The 21,688-nt window shown below is 39.1% G+C and overlaps 1 protein-coding gene across 4 annotated transcripts in view; it reads right to left on the reverse strand.

The window, feature by feature from the left end:
* Window positions 1–21,688, reverse strand: part of Pld5 (phospholipase D family member 5) — a 421,479-nt gene that overhangs the window by 80,358 nt on the left and 319,433 nt on the right. For all 4 annotated transcript variants that reach the window (XM_046432532.2, XM_058575187.1, XM_058575184.1 and 1 more), the window contains exon 5: window positions 17,716–17,843. In XM_046432532.2, coding sequence (XP_046288488.1) covers window positions 17,716–17,843 — 128 coding nt within the window. The remainder of the gene's footprint in view (window positions 1–17,715; window positions 17,844–21,688) is intronic.

The following is a 21,688-nucleotide window of genomic DNA, read 5'->3' on the forward strand; positions in this document are numbered from 1 at the left end:
AAAGAAACTCGACAATGACAATTAAAAATAACTTGAAAATAAAAATATTTAAGGCTGCCTTAAATATGCACTTTCCATCTGTTTGAGATACAATCTCCAAGACTGTCTGGCAGTCAATTTCAGAGTGAGAGAAGGATCCAGGGCTGCTTTTCAACCGCCTCTAGACCTACGTGTGTCTCTGCTTTTCATAGAGGATTCCATCTGGGACTGCTACCCACTAGGGGGACCACAGAGACTCAGGAAAATCTGCCATTATTTCCTTCCCCAAGAAAAATGCCTCTGAGATGATCACTAAATGTACAATAAAGGGAGAAACATTGATCTTGTTGTAAGTCCTACCTTTTACTCAAGGATTAAGTTTAGAAACAGATCAAGGTTCAAAGGAAAGATAATACCCATGTAATTCAAAGATGGTTGAAACCCACACGATCAAGATAAGGGGGACAAGAGAGAAAAAGGGAAATGGAAATTTGTTTTCTATGAGGAGAAGAGGCAGAGGAAATAAATTAAATGAGAAACAGACAGACTTTAAGGTAGAAAATAACATGATTTGAGCTATTTTTAATGTTATTTGTTTGACAAAAGCCAAAAAAGATTACCTAGATGGAAGCAAGTGAATTAAAGTACATTTGACTGCCACATTTAAAAACTAATAGCCAAAAGCCAAATAAAACCTTTGAATTTTTATTAAGAAATGTATCAGAAAAATTCTGTTAAAAAAGAATTCAAGGTAAAATCATCGTAAGGACACCTGTGGGACCTTGTCCTTACTGACCACTGTTAGTAACATATAGAGGTCAGGAACAGCGCCATGTGGGGGAATGCATGATCTTTTAAAAATCTTTTTGCAACTGATACTCAGTAGGTCAAAGCTTGGGTCAGCTCTACAGGGTGCATTAGTAAGCTTCCTATCAGTGTGACAAAATACCTGAGATATTCAATTTAAAAGGAAAAAAATATTTTAGTTCATGGTTTCATTCTATGGTCATGTGGCTCCATTACTTTTGGTTCTGTGGCACGGAGGAGAGTGTCTGCTCATTTCATGGCAAGTAGGAAGCAAAAGAGAGAGAGGAAGGGACTGGGGTCCCAGTGTCCACTTCGAGGGCTTTCCCCCACTGGCCTTAACTTCCTCCCACTGGTCATCACCTCTCATAGATTTCACCATCTCCCAATAGTGCCACAGGCTGGAGACCAGGCCTCAACACTTGAGCATTTGGAGGACATTTATCCAAACAATGGCCCAGAGGTACTAATTATTTAGGAGCTCAGGAGACTTGAAAGAACTTTAATAATAAATTCCTACCTACAGAATCAATATTCTAAAATCTCTCTTTGGCGAGCATAGTTCTATTATGGTCTGACAACACACACACACACACACTTATACACACATATACATATACATGTACATGCATATATGCATACTAAATATTTATAATGCGATATATAATTAATGTATTGAATTAAAATTAAATGAACTTTCAAATATAACTGTTTAAAAATATATGTTTGCTGTGTATTTACAAAGGAATGCACTCAAGCAATGTGATCTTTCTAGAGTGGAAAGTGAAGGCTCTCCTCTTCCCTGTCTCTGTTTCCTACTTTGAAGGTGATTACCGGTCTTCTGGTTTAGATCTGGAATGTTCCCCAAAGGTTTATATGTTGAAGACTTGGTTCCCAGAGCAGCAGTGTTCAGAGGTGGGGCTTTTGGGAGGAGACTGCCTCATGAGGGCTCTAACCTTATCAATGTACTAATCCATTGATGGATTCATAGCTGAAAGGTGGTGGTGGAAAATACAGGAGGTGGGTTCTAGTTGAAGGGAGTGGGTCTTTGGGGGTATGCCCTTGGGGACTATATCTTGTCCTTGACCTCTTCCTCTCTGTGTCTCTTTTTTGGCTTCCTGGCTGCCCTGGGCTTTTCAGCTTTGTACCACCATGCCCTTGTGCCAGGATACCCTGCCTCACCTCAGGCTCAAGGCAATGGAGCCAGCCCACCATGGCCTGAGACTTTGAAACCCTGAGCCAAAATAAATCTTTCCTCCTGAGAAAGGCCTTTTGTCACAATGACAAAAGGCTCACGAACACAACCACCATCACTTTGGTATATATTTTTCCGTGCCTGTTTGCATACATGCACATATGTATGCCTCTAACAAAGTCATCACACTGTTAACAGAAGTGAAATGAGTTATACCCCTCCACGGAGAAAGCCTACGGGCTGATGCTGATTCATGACACTCTGTGCCTCAGAGTCTGCAGCATCTTTCAGGAGATGTGAGATGGCGAGGAACCTAAAGTTGACACCACGGAATCAGTAAGCTGTGGGTGGCTTGGCCAACCCTTCCTCATACATAGCCACCGACATAGCTCAGGAGCTCAATCCCACCCTGCTCCATTACTTCAATGGCTTCCTAAGTGATTTCCTTATCCCAGTCTCAGTCCTTACCATTACATTTCACCATAGCTGTCCATTTTCTACCTAGACCCTTTCAAATGTGTTCCATGATCCACACGCTGTCTTTGTTTTTCTGAGGCCCCCAAACTCTGTCTTACCTCTCCACTTGTGACTGACATTGCATGCTGCAGATGTGCAGAAGGCTACTGACGGCCTTCTCTCTGAACCAGCCAAACTTTGCTCTGTCTCTATGCAAAGGAGAAAACCTTTCTTCACTCTGCTCCTCTCCACCTAGTCTTCAAGCTCAGGTATCCTCTCATCTAAGGAACCCTTCCTTACCCTCTTGTGGGCTGAGCTAACTACACAGTCATCACACTTCATTATAAATATTTGTTCACTTGTTTATTTTCTTAGTATCATGTGAGTCTTTCAGGAAAATTAATGGGCCTCTGCCCATTGTACCTCTAGCACTTTCAATAGAGCCTGGTACAAAATAGATGCTAAACAAACCCTTGCTGAATGAGTTAATACATGAACAGATGAAAATAACAGGGAATGGACAATTAGCGGCAGGGAAGTGACAGCTGTTTGCAGCAGGCCAAGTATGTTTTAGAGATGCTCCCTGTTGAAGCTTCTTGGCAGACAGATTATGAATATTTGACTTTTGACACAAATTGACACAAATTTTGACCTTGTCTACAAATTTGGAAATAAAAATAAATTTCGTTGGTGCCATGTGTAAATGGCATGGAATGGTTTTTTTTTGTTGTTGTTGTTCCAGTTTTCAATGTTCTGAACCTCTTACAGAAACATAGACAACCTGACTCTTGTAGTAGTGGCTCCCCCAAATGGCCAATCCTTCCCACTGAAACTAACTTGTTTACCTGCTCGAAAACTCATTTTTTTAAAGTAAAAATTTAGGTTTGTGTATTAAGTTACACACACACACACACACACACACACACTGTTTCCTAATGGGAGAGAAGAGAGAGAGATATTTGGCCATTGGACAGAGAGATGTGCAGTAAAAATCCAAATTTTGAAAACTCATTAGAAAGGTTAAATATTCTTGTCCTTATCTATTTTAAATTGATGATGTGTTGAAGGGATAATACTTAAGATGCACTAGATCACATAAAATATTCTAAATTTCACCTAACCCAAGGTCTCAGGCACACTAAGCAGTGGCCCTACCACTAAGCTACAATAGGCTCTTCTTTTTGCATTTGTTTGTGGCTACTAGCAAAAAGGTTAAATTCTGTACTGAGTCTCAATCCTTCCCAAAGCTGTATGCTGTGTTGGAGAGGACTACCTTCTCCAATAGAGGAGGACTGGTCTTTGGTCAAGGGTAAGGGATCTAATTCCTAGGTCCTTGATCCCCCTAAGAAATAGACCAGAGACCCAGAGGAAAAAGTAGGCCCAAATCTTCATCACATCAGATTTGGCCTCTTAATAAGACTGCTAAAGTGCAAGAGTTAAAATCAAGAATCAATAAATGGGATGGATTAAAACTAAAAAGCTTCTTCTCAGCAAAAGAAACAATCAATGAGGTGAAGAGAGAGCCTACATTTTGGGAGCAAATGTTTACCACACACAAGTCAGATAGAGCACTAATCTCCAGGATATATAAAGAACTCAAAAAACTTAACACCAAATAAACAAACAATCCAATCAATAAATAGGACAAAGAGCTGAACAGACACTTCTCAGAAGAAAATATACAATTGATCAACAAATATACGAAAAAGTGTTCAACATCTCTAGTAATTAGAGAAATGCAAATCAAAACTATTCTAAGATTTCATCTCATGCCAGTCTGAATGGCAGTTATCAAGAATACAAGCAACAATAAGTGTTGGTGAGGATGTGGGGGGAAAAAGCACATTCATACATTGATGGTAGGACTGCAAATTGGTGCAAGCACTCTGGAAAGCAGTATGGAGATTCCTTAGAAAACCTGGAATGGAACCACCATTTGACTCAGCTATCCCATTCCTCAGTTTATACCCAAAGGAGTTAAAATCAACATACTATAGTGATGCAGCCACATCAATATTTATAGCAGCTCAATTCACAATAGCTAAATTGTGGAACCAACTTAGATGCCCTTTGATAGATGAATGGATAAAGAAACTGTAGTATATATACACAATGGGATATTTCTCAGCATTAAAAGAGAATAAAATTATGGCATTTGCGGATAAATGGATGGAGTTGGAGAATATCATGCTAAGTGAAGTAAGCCGATCCCAAAAAAGCAAAGCCTGAATGTTCTTTCTGATAAGTGGATCCATAATGGGTGGGGGGCATGGGAAAAAAGGGAGGAACTGTGATTGGGCAAAGGGGAGGGAGGGAAAGGGAGAGGAATAGGCAGGAAAGATGGAATGAGATGGACATCATTACCCTAGGTTCAAGTGTGACTGCATGTATGGTGTGACGCTCCATCACGTACAACCAGAAAAATGAAAAGCTGTGCTGCAATTATGTGTGATGAATCAAAATGCATTCTTCTGTCATATATTCCTAATTAGAATAAATAAATAAATAATTTTTAAAAAGGGTATAAGAGTAGCTGTGCTCCCCTGCTAGAACTTCCAAACAAGCTCTCAGAGTACTATGTGTTCTAATTTCCTATTTAGCCAATTATTAAGAGCAACAGTATAGTTCATCAGAAGTTTGAGTTCAAGTCCTAACTGTGATGTTAACTGATGGAATCACTTCAGGACTTTTTCAATTAGCCTCTTGGAGACTGTCTCCTTATCTGTACATTATAGAGACAATCCTGGGTGTCTCATATGGCTACTGTGAAAACTGAATGAATCAGTGTTCATGGGAGAAGTCTAGAAAGTAGAAAGCTCTTACTCAAAACTATAAATCTATTAACATTGTATTCTTGTGTTTGGTTTATCTTAATCTTGCTTTATGGGGCTGGGGTTGTAGCTCAATGGTAGAGGGTGTTGTTAATCCTACCACCAAAAAAAAAAAAAACCAAAAAACAAACCCCTCTATTATGCGGCATGATTTATTCCATAGGATTCGGAGGCTGAAATTCAGACCCACCATTTCTAGAATAAACATATCTAGAACCTTAGGCAGTTCAGAAGGGGAAGGGTATTTTTAGGTAGTTCTTAAGGTCTGAATATGGTACATTCAGCTTTGATGAAAACAACATCAATTAACTTAGTAGTCTGTGGGTGGGAGTTAAGAAGACCATGTTGAAACAGTGCAAGGCAACAGAGTTAATTTTCCAAACACAGTTTGCTGAGAAAATTAAAGCTTCAGAAAAGGTTTTTAAATATATGACAGAATTGGTGTTGGTGAATTCAACAGTAAAGGACGGAAGTGACAGCTAATTATAATAATAGATGCTTGAGCTTGTTACACTTGAAATATGCAGAATGATGTATGGGAGTAAAGGCAGTATTCTTGCAAGTCACTGTTATCAAGAACATACAATCCAATTTTTTTTCCAATTAAAATATGAAAGCCAGAAAGTGGGAAAATGGGGCCATAAAATTCACCTAAGGGAATCTTTGTTAATACAGTTGTTAAAATAAATGCACTTCCTAGGTCTGACTGAGCCCTCAAAGAAACTCTGTTTCAACATTTTAAATAAACTTTTGTTGATTTTTTTTTTGTTGTTGTTGAAAGAAACAAAATCTTTATTCATGAATACAACAAGCTTTTGCAGTTGGAATTTTACCTAAGTATTATTTTAAAAAAACAAATAGAAACAGAAGCAAATACAACCCTGCATGGTTTAAAGTGGGATTTTCCTGCATTGTTTTCATAATAAAGTTTTCTCAACCATTGTGAGGGCAATGTCAAAAATGTTATTAAATTGGTGTGGACCAGCTTTAGGGAAAGGCCACAAACCCAACATAAAGAGTGAGTGCATTTGGCCATATGCCACTCCTGTACTGTGATCCCCTAAGTTAAAATAGGCAGAGAGGTCCTAGATCCTTCCTGACATGTGCTAGCAGGTTGTGAAGAATACTGCTGTTGATGGTAGTGCATCTGTTGAGCTTACAATGTGTAAGCTTTGATTAAGAAACTACAGCCCTTCAATAGATGAATGAATAAAGAAACTGTAGTATATATACACAATGGAATATTACTCAGCCTTCAAGAAGAATGAAATTATGGCATTTGCAGGTAAATGGATGGAGTTGGAGCATATCATGCTAAGCAAAGGAAGCCAATCCCATAAAACCAAAGGCCAAATGTTTTCTCTGATAAGTGGTTGCTGATCTGTAATGGGTGGGAGGCAAGGAAAGAATGGAGGAACTTTGGATTAGGCAGAGGGGAGGAAAGGGATGTAAGGGTGGGAGAGATGGTGGAATGACATAATCATCCTATGTACGTGTATGATTGCACTAATGGTGTTACTCTGCATTGTGTACAACCAGAGAAATGAAAAGTTGTGCTCTATTTGTGTAATAAATAAATAAATAAAAAGTAAAAAAAAATACTTTAACTCTGTACATCTTTTCCTACCCTCAAGAATACAACCCAGTCAAACTGAACCATTTCTAGTACTAAACAGTCCCTCCATTGAATGCCAAAGGATTAATCATCCAGGAACTATCGTGAGTCTGGCCTGTTCAATATGCACAGCTTTGTTGTGTGGACAAATTGTTGTTTGCATTGTTGCATATCCTTTCTCCTATGATTTCCAGTTTTTAATTCTAGTTACCATATATGCTAGACTTTTGTTGAAAGAAACAAAATCTTTATTCATGTAAACAACATGATTAAAGCAGGTGCTGGAATTTCATGTAATTAACTGGAGACATCCTGTCTGGATTCTCACTATGGGCTTCCAGACATCTAGTAGGGATTCTAAAGCCAGCTTGTGGGGAGGCAGGAAGTGAGGGTGGGGGTTTTAGGAGAAGGACACTGTTATATCAAGAGACTGAATATACAAATAGTCAGACCATAAATAAAAATAGAATTCTTACCCACAACCTGCAGCAACCAGTTCTGAAAACCAACCTAACATCTATAGCAAATATTTCAGGGAGCCAAACAATACCTCTTGAAGCAATCAGCCCAAATGATTACGACTTGATTAATAATGACCAGTTTACTTCATTTTTGCCCCTGCTTCCAATTTAGAACCAACCAGAGAAAACCAAATATGCTCCCAAGTCAATCAAAGAGGAATGTTCTGCTTCTTTACCTAGTTAGAGCACATGAAAACTCTCCACCCAGAGCCCACTCTTGTCTTTTTTCCCAGAATGAAGCTTTCCTACTGCACTGCTTTCTTTTGTTAGAGTAGGCAGCTACAGAGTCAAGCAAGGTAGGTTATGAAAGGAAATTCAGGCTCTGCCCCTGGGTGGCACCCAGCTGGCCAACTCTTCTTGAGTTAGGCGAGCTCCCTGTCAATCTGGAGAAAACAGCTATAGTCTATGCTGGAAAAATTTCCAACATGGCAAAATTGGCCCAGGTGTGCTAAGCCATGGTGGGAAATCACAGTAATCACCAAAATACATAATACACAAGGGAGCAGATTCCCAGTCCAGATATAAAATCTTTCCACGTGAAAAATCTCAGGCTCTTTCCTCCCTTGAAGGGAGTCTATTCCGCACACTTTGGAGTATACTCTCATTTCGCTGAGAAACCCTTTATACTTTTTCTGTGTCTCTGGATTTTGAAATTTTGGGAAGAATCAAGAAACCCAGTGCTGTGTAACACTGATTGTTTCTTGCTGTGGAGGTGTTTTCTTTTTTGTGTGTGTTTGTGTTGTTGTTTTGTGTGTTTTTTGAAGTAGGGTCTTCCTATGTTGCTCAGCCTATTCTCCAACTCTGGGCTTAAGGGATCCCCACTATTCAGCTTCCTGAGAAGATGAGAACACAGGCACATGCCACAGTTCCAGGCTCAAAAGTGTTTGGTTTTTGCATGCTGGGAAGGGGACTTAGGACCTCACACATGCTAGGCAAGTGCTCTACCACTGAGCTGTGCTTTTAGGCTCCCTCTGCCTGCCTTTGAGTCTCTGCCACACTCAAGTGGTGGTGGCTTATTCTCATTTGCATAGTCTTATTTATTTCCACACTCCTGTTCAATTTCCTCATTTGCATAGTCTTATATATTTCTACACTCCTGTTCAATTTCCTCTTGTAAGAATTGGTCTGAAACTCACTGAAATCCTATGCCTTGTTTTTAAAACACGAAGGTTTTAGCTTTGTTTCTTAGATTTGTGTCACTTAGAAATTTGGTTAATACTCATCCAGGTATTAGCACTGATAATATCCTTGAACAGCAAGTGTTATATGTAGAATTTATTCTATATCTATGAGATGTAGAATATTACTGTGACAAGACATTAAAGATTTCCCTTCAGAAGGTCATGGCCATTAGCCCATGCCCCTTGGGTGCTACTGCCTACCCCACTGTACTGTTAACTGGGGCAGTGTTTGTGAGCAAACCTAGAGAGATTTATGAAATCTTTACCAAAGACAATAAATAAGCACTATACTTCTGGCCTCCCCCTGCTTATTGACCTAGTCAACTTATCAAGTTTCCTTGTCATCAGCTCAATGGCCACAGTTTATTGATCAGGAACCATGCTGCAGGTATGGTGCCAGGTGCAGTTTAGAATCCTGTTTGGTCTCACTAACAATTGCATGAGGTCATTATTTATTTATTATTATTTTTTTGCATGAGCTCATTATTATTAGTCTAGTTGTAGAGATGAACAAATGGAAACTCAAGGAGGTGAAATAACTTGCTTGGGTTATATAAATGCAAGGGCTAGAAAAACAAAATTTCAATTCTGACTCCAAACACTGTTACACTGTAGTCAAATAGCAAGCTTAGTAATGGCCAACAAAAGCAAGGAGACTGGCAAAACAGCAAATCTAGGTTCAGACTCTGTTTTCAAAAGTATGGTGCCTGTCTGAGTAGAAGCAAAGTCCTCAATGGGGAGGCTATTTTTGAAGAATCATACTTGAATTCTGCACATTATATTTTAAGAGGGACATTTGTTGGTTTGTTTGCAGTACTGGGTTTCAACCCATAGGCACCCTGCCACTGAGCTACCCACCAATTTTTTCATTTTTTTATTTTGAGACAGGATCTCAGCTAACTTGTTCAGTCTGGTCTCAAATTTGCGATCGTTTTACTTTAACCTCTCCAGAGTAGCAGAAATCTTGTGCCACCATGGCCAGATTTAAGAGGAACTTTTACCAAATGGCTTACATCAAGGGGGTAAAAGTGACTGGGATAGAGCCCTTGAGACATGTCCCATGAAGATATCATAGGCTACCATATCATTTAGAACATATTCAGGAAGTTGAGGTTGGAGGGAAATATGAAGCAATATCTCAGAAAAAAAAAGAATTGCCCTTGGGAATAACCCAAAACTCTAAATCTCATTTTAGGAAGGGCAAGTAGAGGGGTCAAGCAATTCTGTTATTATTGCATGTAACTGTATAAATTGAGACTACATCAGAAAACTGTCTTTGTAAGGATGTTTCTCATGGGAGACCAGGGAAAAGAATATCCTATTTATGCTTCTTTTGAGCAATATTATTTGCCAAACTGTCACTTTAAAATTGTAGAAAATATGCATGATCTTGTTTATAAAAATGCAGTTTGTTAATACATATATTATAGGAAAAATAGGGACTTCCACCTCCTCATTTACTTAAAAATGCATATGCAAACAAAAATGCCCTTCCGGAGAAAGCACAGGTAATCTTTTAAATCAGTGGGGAGAATTAATCATTTGTTTTCCCTCATTACAGCTTCCTAAGGAATATTAATTATTCTCTGCTGTATTTGCAGTTGAATTACTTTTGCTTCATTTTCATTCCGGTTCTGACGACTAGCTGTGCCACCCATGCACCACTTCCCTAGTTGCTGAAGCATGTCTTTTGAAACTCATAAATTCCGAGAAAAACATCAGCTCAGGGTTAGCGTTGAACAGCCGTGACAGCATGGGTGACCTCCTGCCTACTGTCATGCACACTGGGTCTTGAGAACTCCCACTTGTTCCTTTTCTTTTAATTAAAAGAAAAGAGGACAAGAAGATAGAATGGAAGACTCTTTAAGTCATGGTGCCCTTTCTCATGATTAATGACAGGTTACAACCTGAGCCACAACGGAGATCTGAAAGAAGTGACAAGGCTTGGCGACGCAGAGGGACTGTGACTCACGTCATGGCCCCACCACCAAATGAGTACTGTCAGAGACAGCTATGATGAAATCAGTAGCGTTCGGTTCAAAGCCTGATCATACTTGAGCTGGTAGATAAGAAGCATCCACACTAGCCAGTCTCTTTGCTGCTTCTCTAACAACCCGCGGGACATGGGAACTACCCCTTCTGCTGGCCTTCTCTGTTTTCTTTTGACAGTGTGGTCCTTTTCCGAGTCACCCAGCCCCAGAGGCTGGAAACACTGTCACTGCCTCTTCTGGCTCCTTCCTCGTGGACCTTTGACTACTGTGACGCAGCATTTCCAGGCCTCTCCCAGCACATCTTTAGTTCTCAGAGTCACCATCTGTATTATTCAGGGATCTCCAGAAAAAAAAAAAAAAAACAGAACAAATGGGAGGTTCAATCATCCCTCAGTCTCCCTGGAGGATTGATTCCAAAACCCTGTGGGTCACGGGGTACCACACTCTGTAGATACTGAAGTCCCTTATATAAAATGCCATAATATCTGCATATTTGTAATCCATGCACACCCTACGGAGATAGGAATTTGGAGATACAGAGAAAGAAGTCTCAAAAGAGAAGCACCCATGAACCATTGGAATGCAGGAAACTCCCATGAACCTTTGAAACTCAAAAGAAGCAACTCTTGGGCCACCCAGCCCATGTCCTTGGCCCAGGTCGTTGGCCCTCCTTAGGGGCTCACCTGAAAAAAGCAACGTGGTATAGTGTGTATTACCTATTATTATGTGTATTACCAGGGAAAACTGGCTCAAAATCTTGAACTCTACCCTGACTCCTCTTTTAGTCCAACCCCTAGCTACTTTCCCTCTATAACTATGGACACCCCAAACCAATGGGCTGCTGTCTCTCTTGAAAATGGCCTGCATTCTCCTTTGAATATGTTCTCCTTCCTTTCCTAAATAAATCTCTGTGCCACTATTGATATAATTCTTTTCCAGCACTATTGTAAAGGACCTCACTTGTCCTGAGTTGAGTTCCCCCTCTTCCCTGCAAATACCTCAGGACTCTATCCTGGAAATATCCCTTCTCCAGTGACACTACTGTACATTATAAGTCATTTCTAGTTTATGAATGCTAGTGTACTGTAAATCCTATGTAAGCAGTTGTTATACTATATTATTTAGAAAATAAGAAAAAAATCTGTATGGGATCAATAAAGATGTGTGTGTGTGTGTGTGTGTGTGTGTGTTTAATGAATATTTTTGATTTGAGGTTGGTTGAATGGTGGATGGGAAACCCCTGTGGTTACTGAAGGCAGACTGTATACAGGGTAAGTGACCTGGCAGCCCCCTACCCCTGGACCCCACCTTAGTGTTCCCATCTGGGAACTGGGTGATGTTGGCTGAGACCAGTATTTATGTAAATAAGGAACACTTGACTCATGGAATCAATCATGGAAAGCATTTCATGGTCAGTCAGGTTGGAGGAGTGCTGTATGGTCTCTGTATTAATTAGTATTAATATACTAATTCACAAGGCACATTAGTATATTAAAGGCCTGGGAATCCCTCAGTGAAAAAAATCCATTTAAATTAAACCCATAGTTTCTCAATTTTTGCCAGCATAGAATCCTTTTTTCAGGTAATGACCATGACAGTCTAGCTCACTGAAAAAGCATCTCATATAACACTCCTTGGAAAACACCAACACTGGAAATTCTCTGATGTAATTTTCAGTTCCAAGATGAAATGCTTCAGCGATTCCAGGTACCAAATGGATCTTGGGCTGGTCAGTTGGCCACCTCCACCACCTGACTTCAGCTGAAGGTGTGGGCAGGTTGCTGAGTTGATGGATCATTCCCCCTGGGTTCTAATAATGTATTCAGGATGTAATCATCGAGATCTTATAGCTCCCAAGTGCCTGTGTCCCAGGAGCTGATCTGTTTTCATATATCCCTTTTAATTCTTTTCACACAAAGGTCGGCTAAGATTAAAAATGTGTTCACATTCACAGAGTTTAAGTGGGCCTATTCTTGTTTTAATTATATTAAAGTACACCATTTAAAAATTTCCCATCTCCAGAGTTGCCGGGTTCTAGTGATCAACAAACCTAGTGAATCCCACCTTTGACTCCAGGTAATGATTTCTCTAAGAGAGCTTTTTTTGGAAAAAACTGTAAATGTAACTTTTTCTAAAGACATGATTTTCATATTTTCCGTCCCAGCTTCTCCTATTTCAGCATCGCGCCTCCAGAGCCCTGTGGTTTGATGACTGCTGTGCACTTTCTTCCAGCTTCACACACTGGTTAGTCTTTTGTTTGCTTTGTCAGCATAACATTTTTTTTTTCCTCCATGGTGTTTGGAGGCACTCCAAAGATTCACAGATGCAGACCTCTGGCTGGGAAGCCTGTGGTGGTGTTCTCTTTCTTCCCATAAGACTTTCTATGGCTCAGAATTCTAAGGGAGCCCCGGATCCATTAATCAGAGGAATTAGAGGAATACCTCTATCAAGACGAGGGGTCTGAGCAAACACACTCAGACCCCTAGTCTTGACATTCAACTCAGAGATGAAGGGGGTTTTGGAGTACAGAGCAAGAGTAGGTGTGCAGGGGACTATTGCTCTATCTGATGGGTGTGTGGTAAAGATTTTCTCCCATTCTGTTGGCTCTCTCTTCACTTTATTGACTGTTTCCTTTGCTGAGAAGAAGCTTTTTAGTTTGAATCCATCCCATTTATTGATTCTTGATTTTATTTCTTGTGCAATGGAACCACTATTTGACCCAGCTATTGCACTCCTCAGATTATACCCAAAGGACTTAAAATCAACATACTACAAGGATGCAGGCTCATCAATGTTTATAACAGCTCAATTCACAATACCTAAACTATGGAACCAATTTATATGCCCTTCAACAGATGAATGAATAAAGAAAATGTGGTATACATACACACAATGGACTATCACTCAGCCTTAAATAAGAATGAAATTATGGCATTTGCAGGTGAATGGATAGAACTGGAGAAAATCATGCTAAGTGAAATAAGCCAACCCCCCCCCCCCCCCAAATCAAAGACCAATGTTTTCTCTGATAAGTGGATGCTGATCCTTAATGGGGTTGGGGGGTGTAGGATTGAATGAAGAAACTTTGGATTGGGTAGAGGAGGCTGAGGGGAGTGGAGTGGGTGTAGAGGTGGTAAAGATGGTAGAATGAGACGGACATTATTACCCTATGTATGTGTACGATTGCATGAAGAGTGTGACTCTGCATCGTGTAAACCAGAGAAATAAAAAGTTGTGCTCCATTTGTGTAAAAACAAATAAATAAATAAATAAAAGAGTAGGTAGTGTCATTTTATGACTGTCCCACCCTCATCATCATCATGGGGTTGCATTGGAAAGAGATGAATGAGAGAAGGGTTTCTGGATCACTTGCATTGTTTTTCTTAAAGAAAAGCATGGCGGCAGTTCGAGGGAGGAATACATAACTAAGCATTACAGAAATACCATGATTTTCCTTAGATATAATTCACTTTTTAAACATACATATTTTTTAGTTGCATTTAGACACAACATATTTATTTTATTTGTTTATTTTTATGTGGTGCTGAGGATCAAACCCAGGGCCTCACATGTTAGCACTCTACTCTGCTCCCTAACTTAGGCCTCTTCCCTGCCCCCATTAAAGAATATAGTCTCTTATGGGAGGAAAATAGGAAAAGATTGCTATGAGGGTGAGCATGAGATTTATTTTAGTTTTGGAGAGTTTGGTATAGTAGCAAATAAAAAGGATAAAACAGTTACTTTGGGTTGATTAATATCTGAGTCACAAATTCCTAGAAAAGAAATGAAAGATGCAGACTTTGCCAACTTAACTGTCAATCTAAGAACACGAGAATCATGTCTAAATGCTTAATTCCTGCACGGGTTAGAAAATTTTTATTTTTTTGAAGCAAGAAAAAAAAAAGGCAGAAATGGGATGTGTATGGTTGTTATTTTTCTAATATTCTATTTCTTAGCAAGGTAAAGATAACATCTATCTTTAAATCATTATGATAAGTGGAAAAATATTTTAAAAGTTATTAGCACAGAGCCTGGCACATAAACAGTAGCCTTTTGGAAAAGATTTCTTTCACCTGCCTTGTTCCCTGAACTCCAAGTTGTTTGACCTGCCATTAAATTTATAATCAACAGAAGAATGCAGACTTCCACAAAAGAAGTTCACATGGGAAATCCCATATAGCTTGAAATTACTGATGGCTTAAACATTTCCCATCAATATTTACTTTTTATTCAAGTCCGCTGCCTTTTCTCCAACCAACCCAAGTTTACTTCCCTCACCAACAGTCTACTGATTAGCTGGTAAGGATGATTCTTCACCTACCTTCTCTTTAATAAGGGTTTGGAAGTACTCATTATTTTTTCATGGTTTTCCTATCTGTGAATTTATTTATGGTGGGTTATAAAATAAATTTATTTTTAAATCCCTATTTGCATTTACTCTATACATAAGAAATATCATATTAATCCATTTAGGTTCTTAGTATAGCTTTCTTGTTATTTTCAAGCTGAAGGAGAAAAACCTAAAAATATATGTGTATTCTCCCTCTCCCTCCCCCCCCCTCTTTCTTTTTGGTATTGGGGATTGAACCCAGGGTACTTTACCACCAAATCACACCCCAGCCCTTCTTTTTAAATTTTTTTTTAAGGGAGGGTCTTGCTAGATTGCCAAGGCAGGTATGGAATTTGCAATCCTCCTGCCTCCCTGCTGGTATTACATGCGTCACTGTACCCTGTTTATTCTCCCTAATTATGTGGCTTAGAAGCAGGGGACAAATAAACTACGTGACTAGGTCACAGTGACACTCTTCTAGACAGATCTACAGAGACCAGCTACATGCATGATATAAAGCAGAGTTTGCAAATCTCTGATTCTTCCTAAGAATGACATTAAATGAATCACAAGGAGCTGACAGGTCCTTAAGAAAGGACTGAAATGATTGTGGAACAGAGAAATCGCTTATGTGTTGCCCAACTTGCACTGACTCAGGGACAACTCTGGTTTTCTCTATAATAGGAAGGGACTCTAGCTACTTCATGGCAATGTGTAAACAATAAATGGTCACCAGACAACTTTAATTCTTCATTGGCTAATAGGAAATTATTTTCAGGTTCTCCTTACTCTGAATTTACCATGTTTAAAGTGGGGAAAATTCACATTTCACAATGATGATTCATCTCAACAGGAAAAATATACAAATAACTACACAGGTGCAGAATGAACATTACATTTTGCAAAACAAAGAATAGTAACCAAAAACAAAGACAAAGTAATAATTTTCAAGCAAAGAAACCAACATTTTCATACATATCTGTTTGCCTAAGAAAGGGACTAAAAGGTCGTAAAGGAATTAAAGATAACTTGTTCTAAAACTGTGGGGAAAATGTCAGTAAGCCTCAATCATTCAAATAGAAATCACAAATCTTTAGACCCTACCAGTTAGTAACAGTGAATGACAAAACAAAGAAAACTTGCTGGTGGGGAAACAGATTTTCTAAAAATAAACAAAATATAACCCCCAAAGTATGCTGAAGTAAAAAATCACTTAGCATTAGAATTTACATATAATCACTATTGCTATAGAACCGTTTATGTATTTGTTATAGGCTATTCAGCTAAAAGTTACTGGGTAGAAGATGTTTATTGTAGGTACAAAAAAAAGAAAGGTGAGCTGAGATATTTGAGACATTCATAGGTTAGTTTCCTCTTAGTACTCTAAATTAAAGAGGTGTTACATATTTCTTGCTTCTGAGGTAAGCCAATGTTGTTGTAATCAATATTTTTATATGTGTGTTTATAAGTCCAATAAACGTAAAACATACAGAAAGAAAATTTGTGTTTTTAGTCTCAAAATTACTTGGAAAAGCAGACTTAAAAATTTCAGTATTGAAACTCAGTTATGGGCTCAAGTCTATTTATCTATAAAATGGAGACAATAATAGTATTTAACTCATAGGATAACTGTGAGGTTTAAAACAAATGTTCATTTAAATAGCTTCAAATAGCATATGGTGTTTAGTATATGCTGGTTATTGCTACCATTATTGTTACTATTATTTTGATTTACTATTATTTAGGTTAATTTTTTAAAATCTATTCATGGCTCCTCTTAATTTTCTGAGAAAACATAAACAATGTTTTCTCAATGTTTGATGATGTCTTCATTCCAAAAGAATCATGGAATTTTCTCATTTAAATGATTTAGTATATAAAACTAACAATACAAATGTAATGTTGCCCTTATCAGATTTGTCCAATGTCATGCTCTCTTTCTCTATAGCTGGGGACCTATCTGCGCCCAAATGTTTTCTTTCCCCTAAGAGATCAAGTAAAGTGCAGGGCAACTCACTTGGTGAATTTAGTGATCTTAATGTCAAAAGAGCTCAGCTATGATGGGGAATGTAGGGCTCTGTACTATGCAAAGTTGATTAGCATCCTCCTAAGCACCCAGTAACCAGGCACTTCCTACTGCACTTGACCAATGGAAAGATGGCAATTTTTCTAATCTTCTATGGATTGTGTCTGGCAAATATAAATATATGAAAGTTATAAGATGGTCTAAGTGTATTTTCAAGACATTTGAAGTTAATCATTTGCAAAGAGTAAAAGGATAATGCCTTCATTTTAAGACTCGTTAAAGGAATAACTAAAATGATTACTATCCCAAAACACAATATCTCATGCTGGATTTGTATGTTTTTCTCTGTCTCATGGATTATGTGAGATCATCTTAAAGATTCATGTTTGAGTAATAAACATTACCTACCAATCAGCTCCAAAGAATCCAAGAGAGAGTAGAATTTGAACTACAAAAGCCATGGCGCAATGTCAATTATTTTGTTATTTTCCTTTCTTTTTATTTTATGTTTTTGGTAAAATGATTTTGACAAGGAAGTGTTTATCACTTCATAGTAAACAAAGGTGACTCTCTCAAAACTGCACAAGATATGAATAATAAATGCTCATGGCTGGGTGTGTAGCTCAGTGATAGAATGTGTGCTTTGTGTGCACGAGGCCCAGAACTGCAAAAAGTGAAAATAAAATTTAAAAAAATGCTGTAGGTTTCATTCCCTTAACCACTGTAGAGATGGCTAAGTTCTTTATGGAGGTAGAACTTTGTGTTTAGGTAACGTGGGAAGATTACCTGTCCCAGGGATCGCCAGTCCAAACCGGCACTGCCAATATAAACGTGTTGTTTGTCCACAATCCAGAAGGAGGACTGCAGCCGGCCCTTGTTGTAGGCAGTCATGTTCATGTAGGTCACCTCAGCTCCTAGGAGTTCAAGGAGATGCCGGTCAGCCTTTGTTTCAAGGTTCTGTACTGCCAATCAGTCAATGACCTGCTGCAATACTCATGGTCTGCCCTTTAACACAATTGAAACTTGGGGAAGCCAGCCAAGGCCCTGAAAGTGCCACTCTGTTCCCAAAAAGAAGACTCCAAAAAGAACTAAAAAAAGAACAAAACAGATTTTCCCTACATATTCGCAGAGGAGGCTCTGTACATAGTGACAAGACCATGACCTCTCAAGTCACCCAGATCTCTTTGAAAATCCTGTTCCAACACTTACCATCTGGAAGGTGAGATAAGTGGACAAAACACTTCTCTCCTTTTTCTTTTGGAATAATTTTAATAGACTTTTGCTTCAAATAAAAGGATCAGCCTTGCTCAATATTAATAATCTCCCCAATAAGAAATGGGCCTTCTTATGCTTTCTCTACATTATTTCGCCCATCTTGCTCTTTCACTTGCCTTTACTTTTTCATTTCTCCCCTTCATTATTTAGTTTGGGTTTGGTTTCTTCTTGGCCTTTCTTTATCTGATCATTCTTAACCTGAGCAATGATTATTCAAGCCTTTACTAAAACTGCAATCTTGGACAGTTTAATCACGTAGATGACCATTAAAACCAAAAACACTTCCAAAGAGCTGAATTTGATCAATTGCTTTAATCCAAATGTGGTAGACTTCACAGTCAAGTCTTCAAGTATTGCTGTCTCAAATTCATTGAAAACCTCTCAAAAGGAGCATTAGTCCATTCATTACCAGGCCATTTAAATACATTTCTGCTAAAGGTCCATTCTCTTTAAAAGAACTGACCTATATACATATCTTTAATGAATTAAACTGTTTTGTCTTTAGATAGCCACTATTAATGGAGAGAATATATTCTGGTAGCACACTTCATTGTCAGAATCTTGGTTGCCAGGAGTATATAACATTGTATGCTTAACGATATCAAGGTCATGGGTTCAAGTTTCAGAGGCAAAGCCCCAGGCCAGGAGGTAAGGGCCAGACAATGTCATACAGGGTTCAAATTGTTTCTAGGCAGAATAAGGCCTTGGTAAGAGTTATGTGCTGCAGGTAGAATCTGGAGGTAAGCCCCAGGATCACCTTCATGCTTTTCTTTGTAAAAACTATAGAAGATCCTTCCTTTAATGATGGCCAGTTTATTGCTATTAAAAGGTGTGGCCAGATGAAGTTGAACTGTGAGTGTGTAAATCACTCTCCTGAAAGGCAGAAGAGTGATTTACATCATTTAACCTCTAACTTTTGGGAAAATGCAACTCTAGGTTTCTTGTGGCAAGAGGATGAAAAGAGAGGCTCTGCGGTTGGGGGAAGATCTGAGGGGCTAGGAGCACCCAGGCAGATTTTATTTGAGGGTGGGGTAATTTCTTTACTCGAGGAGCAATGGGAACATGTTCCTCAGCTTCTAGCCATCCTGGTATATGAACATCCAAGGAAGAGTGCCAGATGCCGGATGAGGAACCACACTGGGTACTATTTGATATGGCAAATGCTAACAGGTATTGCAGAATTTGAACGTCCAAAGCAGGAGATTGCCGTGGCTATTGTAGAGAGACCTGAATCTTCACGGAGGGTACACAGACCCAGAGTCACAGCTGTTCTTTGGAGATCCTCTTAGTTTCCTAGGGATGCCATGACAGAGCACCACAAACTGGGTGACTTAAAGCAGCAGACACTCATTCTCTCTCAGTTCTGGAAGTTAGCAGTCCAAAATTGGGCAGGGTGAATAGCAGAGCGATAGAGTGCATATTTCACAAGAATGAGGTCCAGAGTTCAACCCCCCCGCACCACGAAAACCAAACAAACCAAACATAGATATTCAAAGTCAAGGTGTTGGCAGAGCCATGCTTCCTCTTTTGAGAATCCTTCCTTATCTCTTCCTAGTTCTAGTGGCTGTCAATCTTTGGCACCCCTTGGCTTGCAGTGGCAACACTTCATCTCTGCTCTCTTGTCACATGGCATCCTCTCCTTGTGTCTGGGTTCTCTTATGAGGTCACTAGTCATGTTGGATTAAGGCCAAACACACTATAGTCTAATCTCATCTTGACTGATTTATACCTGCAACAAATGTATTTCCAACTAAGTTCACATTCTGAGCTAATGGAGAGTTAGATCTTCAACATATCTTTTTTTTTTTTTTTTGCAGGGGTGGGGAACAATTTAACTTCATCTGGCCACACTTTTCAATAGCAATAAACTGGCCATCATTGAAGGAAGGATCTTCTATAGATTTTACAAAGAAAAGCATGAAGGTGATCCTGGGGCTTACCCCCAGATTCTACCTGTAGCACATAACTCTTATCAAAGCCTTATTCTACCTAGAAACAATTTGAACCCTCTATGACATTGTCTGGCCCTTACCTCCTGGCCTAGGGGTTTGCCTATGAAACTTGAACCCATGACCCATTGCTACCTTGCATGGGACTGTTTATTAGTTCTTAAAGTCTCCATCTATTCTCACTAGGTCCCTTGCAACCCCCCCCCCCCTCCACTGGCTCTCTGAGAATGCACTGATCTTATCTGAAGGGCCCTACAGGACCCTACCTTTTGACCTCTCCATCCCATAATGAATATATATTGCCCTAAAATTATCATATTACCATGTTACTTTACCTTGTAATTTAGCCTAAAGAGTTTGATTTAGGAGATCCTGGGTCTTATGTGACTCTCCATCTAGAGCCTCTATAGCTCCCTATTGATGACTAAAATTATTTTACAAAGAAACAGTGCTTTCTTTTGGAAAAGGTCCAGCTTTCTTTTATTGAATAATATATACCAGAATGTTAAGCTATGTGAAATTAGGGATAAAAGGTCTAAAGTGACTGATTAAAATTCAGGCATACTAAAGTGTTATCTCAGTTCATTTGGGCTGCTATAATAAAATACCATAAACTGGGTAAGTTAAAAACAGCAAAGAAATTTATTTCTCACAGTTTTCTAGAGGCTGGGAGGTCCAAGTTCAAGGAACTGGCAGATTGGGTGTCTGGTGAGATCCCACCTTCTGTTCCATAGATGGTGCCTTCTCACTGTGCCTTCACATGGGGGAAGGAGCAGAGGGTTGTTCTGGGATCTCTTATAGGGCATAAGTCGTCTTCATGAGGACTCTACTCTCATAACCTCATCACCTCCCCAAGGCCCTACCTTGGTGGTTAGGATTTCAACATACAGACTGTGGTGGACACACACAATCACTCTACAGCAGTGTCATCTTTGGTCAGGATGTGCTCTGTTCCTGCTGTTCAGAGAGGAAGAGGGCACCAAGTATGTAAGAGATCAAAAAGGGGAGTCCCCATCACTGTATTAGGGAATCTCTAGCGAAGGCTGAGGGCATGGGAGGCAGCAAATGGCTTCACTGTTCTGCGCAGGGCTAGAGACAGCTTCATAAAAACCAGCAGAACTCTGTGTAGAGATGGAGTAATATGTAACAATAGTAACTCCCATTTATTGAATTATGTGCCTAGAACCAAGAGATTCGTGTTACAATTATCCTAGATAGCATATCTTATTTCCCTATTTTAGTATACACTCATTTGCTGTGTAAAGATGTTCCTGTCAATGACTAATTGTCTAGTGATACTGTAGCCATGTTAGTTTTTCTAAGTATATGTTAGGATGCTTACACAATGATAAAAATGACCAAATATCACAATTTTCAGAACCTATACCTGTCATTAAGACAGCCATGTTATATAATAAACTACTATATTATGTAATGTAAGAAAATCTACTGAAAATGTTTAGTGATGTATCTAGAAATATCATTTCCCCATTAAGAATTATCTATTTTTCTAACTATCTTTCATTTGTCTCTGA

The sequence above is a fragment of the Marmota monax genome, unplaced genomic scaffold (assembly GCF_021218885.2).
Source record: "Marmota monax isolate L192 unplaced genomic scaffold, Marmota_monax_Labrador192_F-V1.1 WCK01_AAM20220418_F8-fsc00090, whole genome shotgun sequence".
Lineage (NCBI taxonomy): Eukaryota > Metazoa > Chordata > Mammalia > Rodentia > Sciuridae > Marmota > Marmota monax.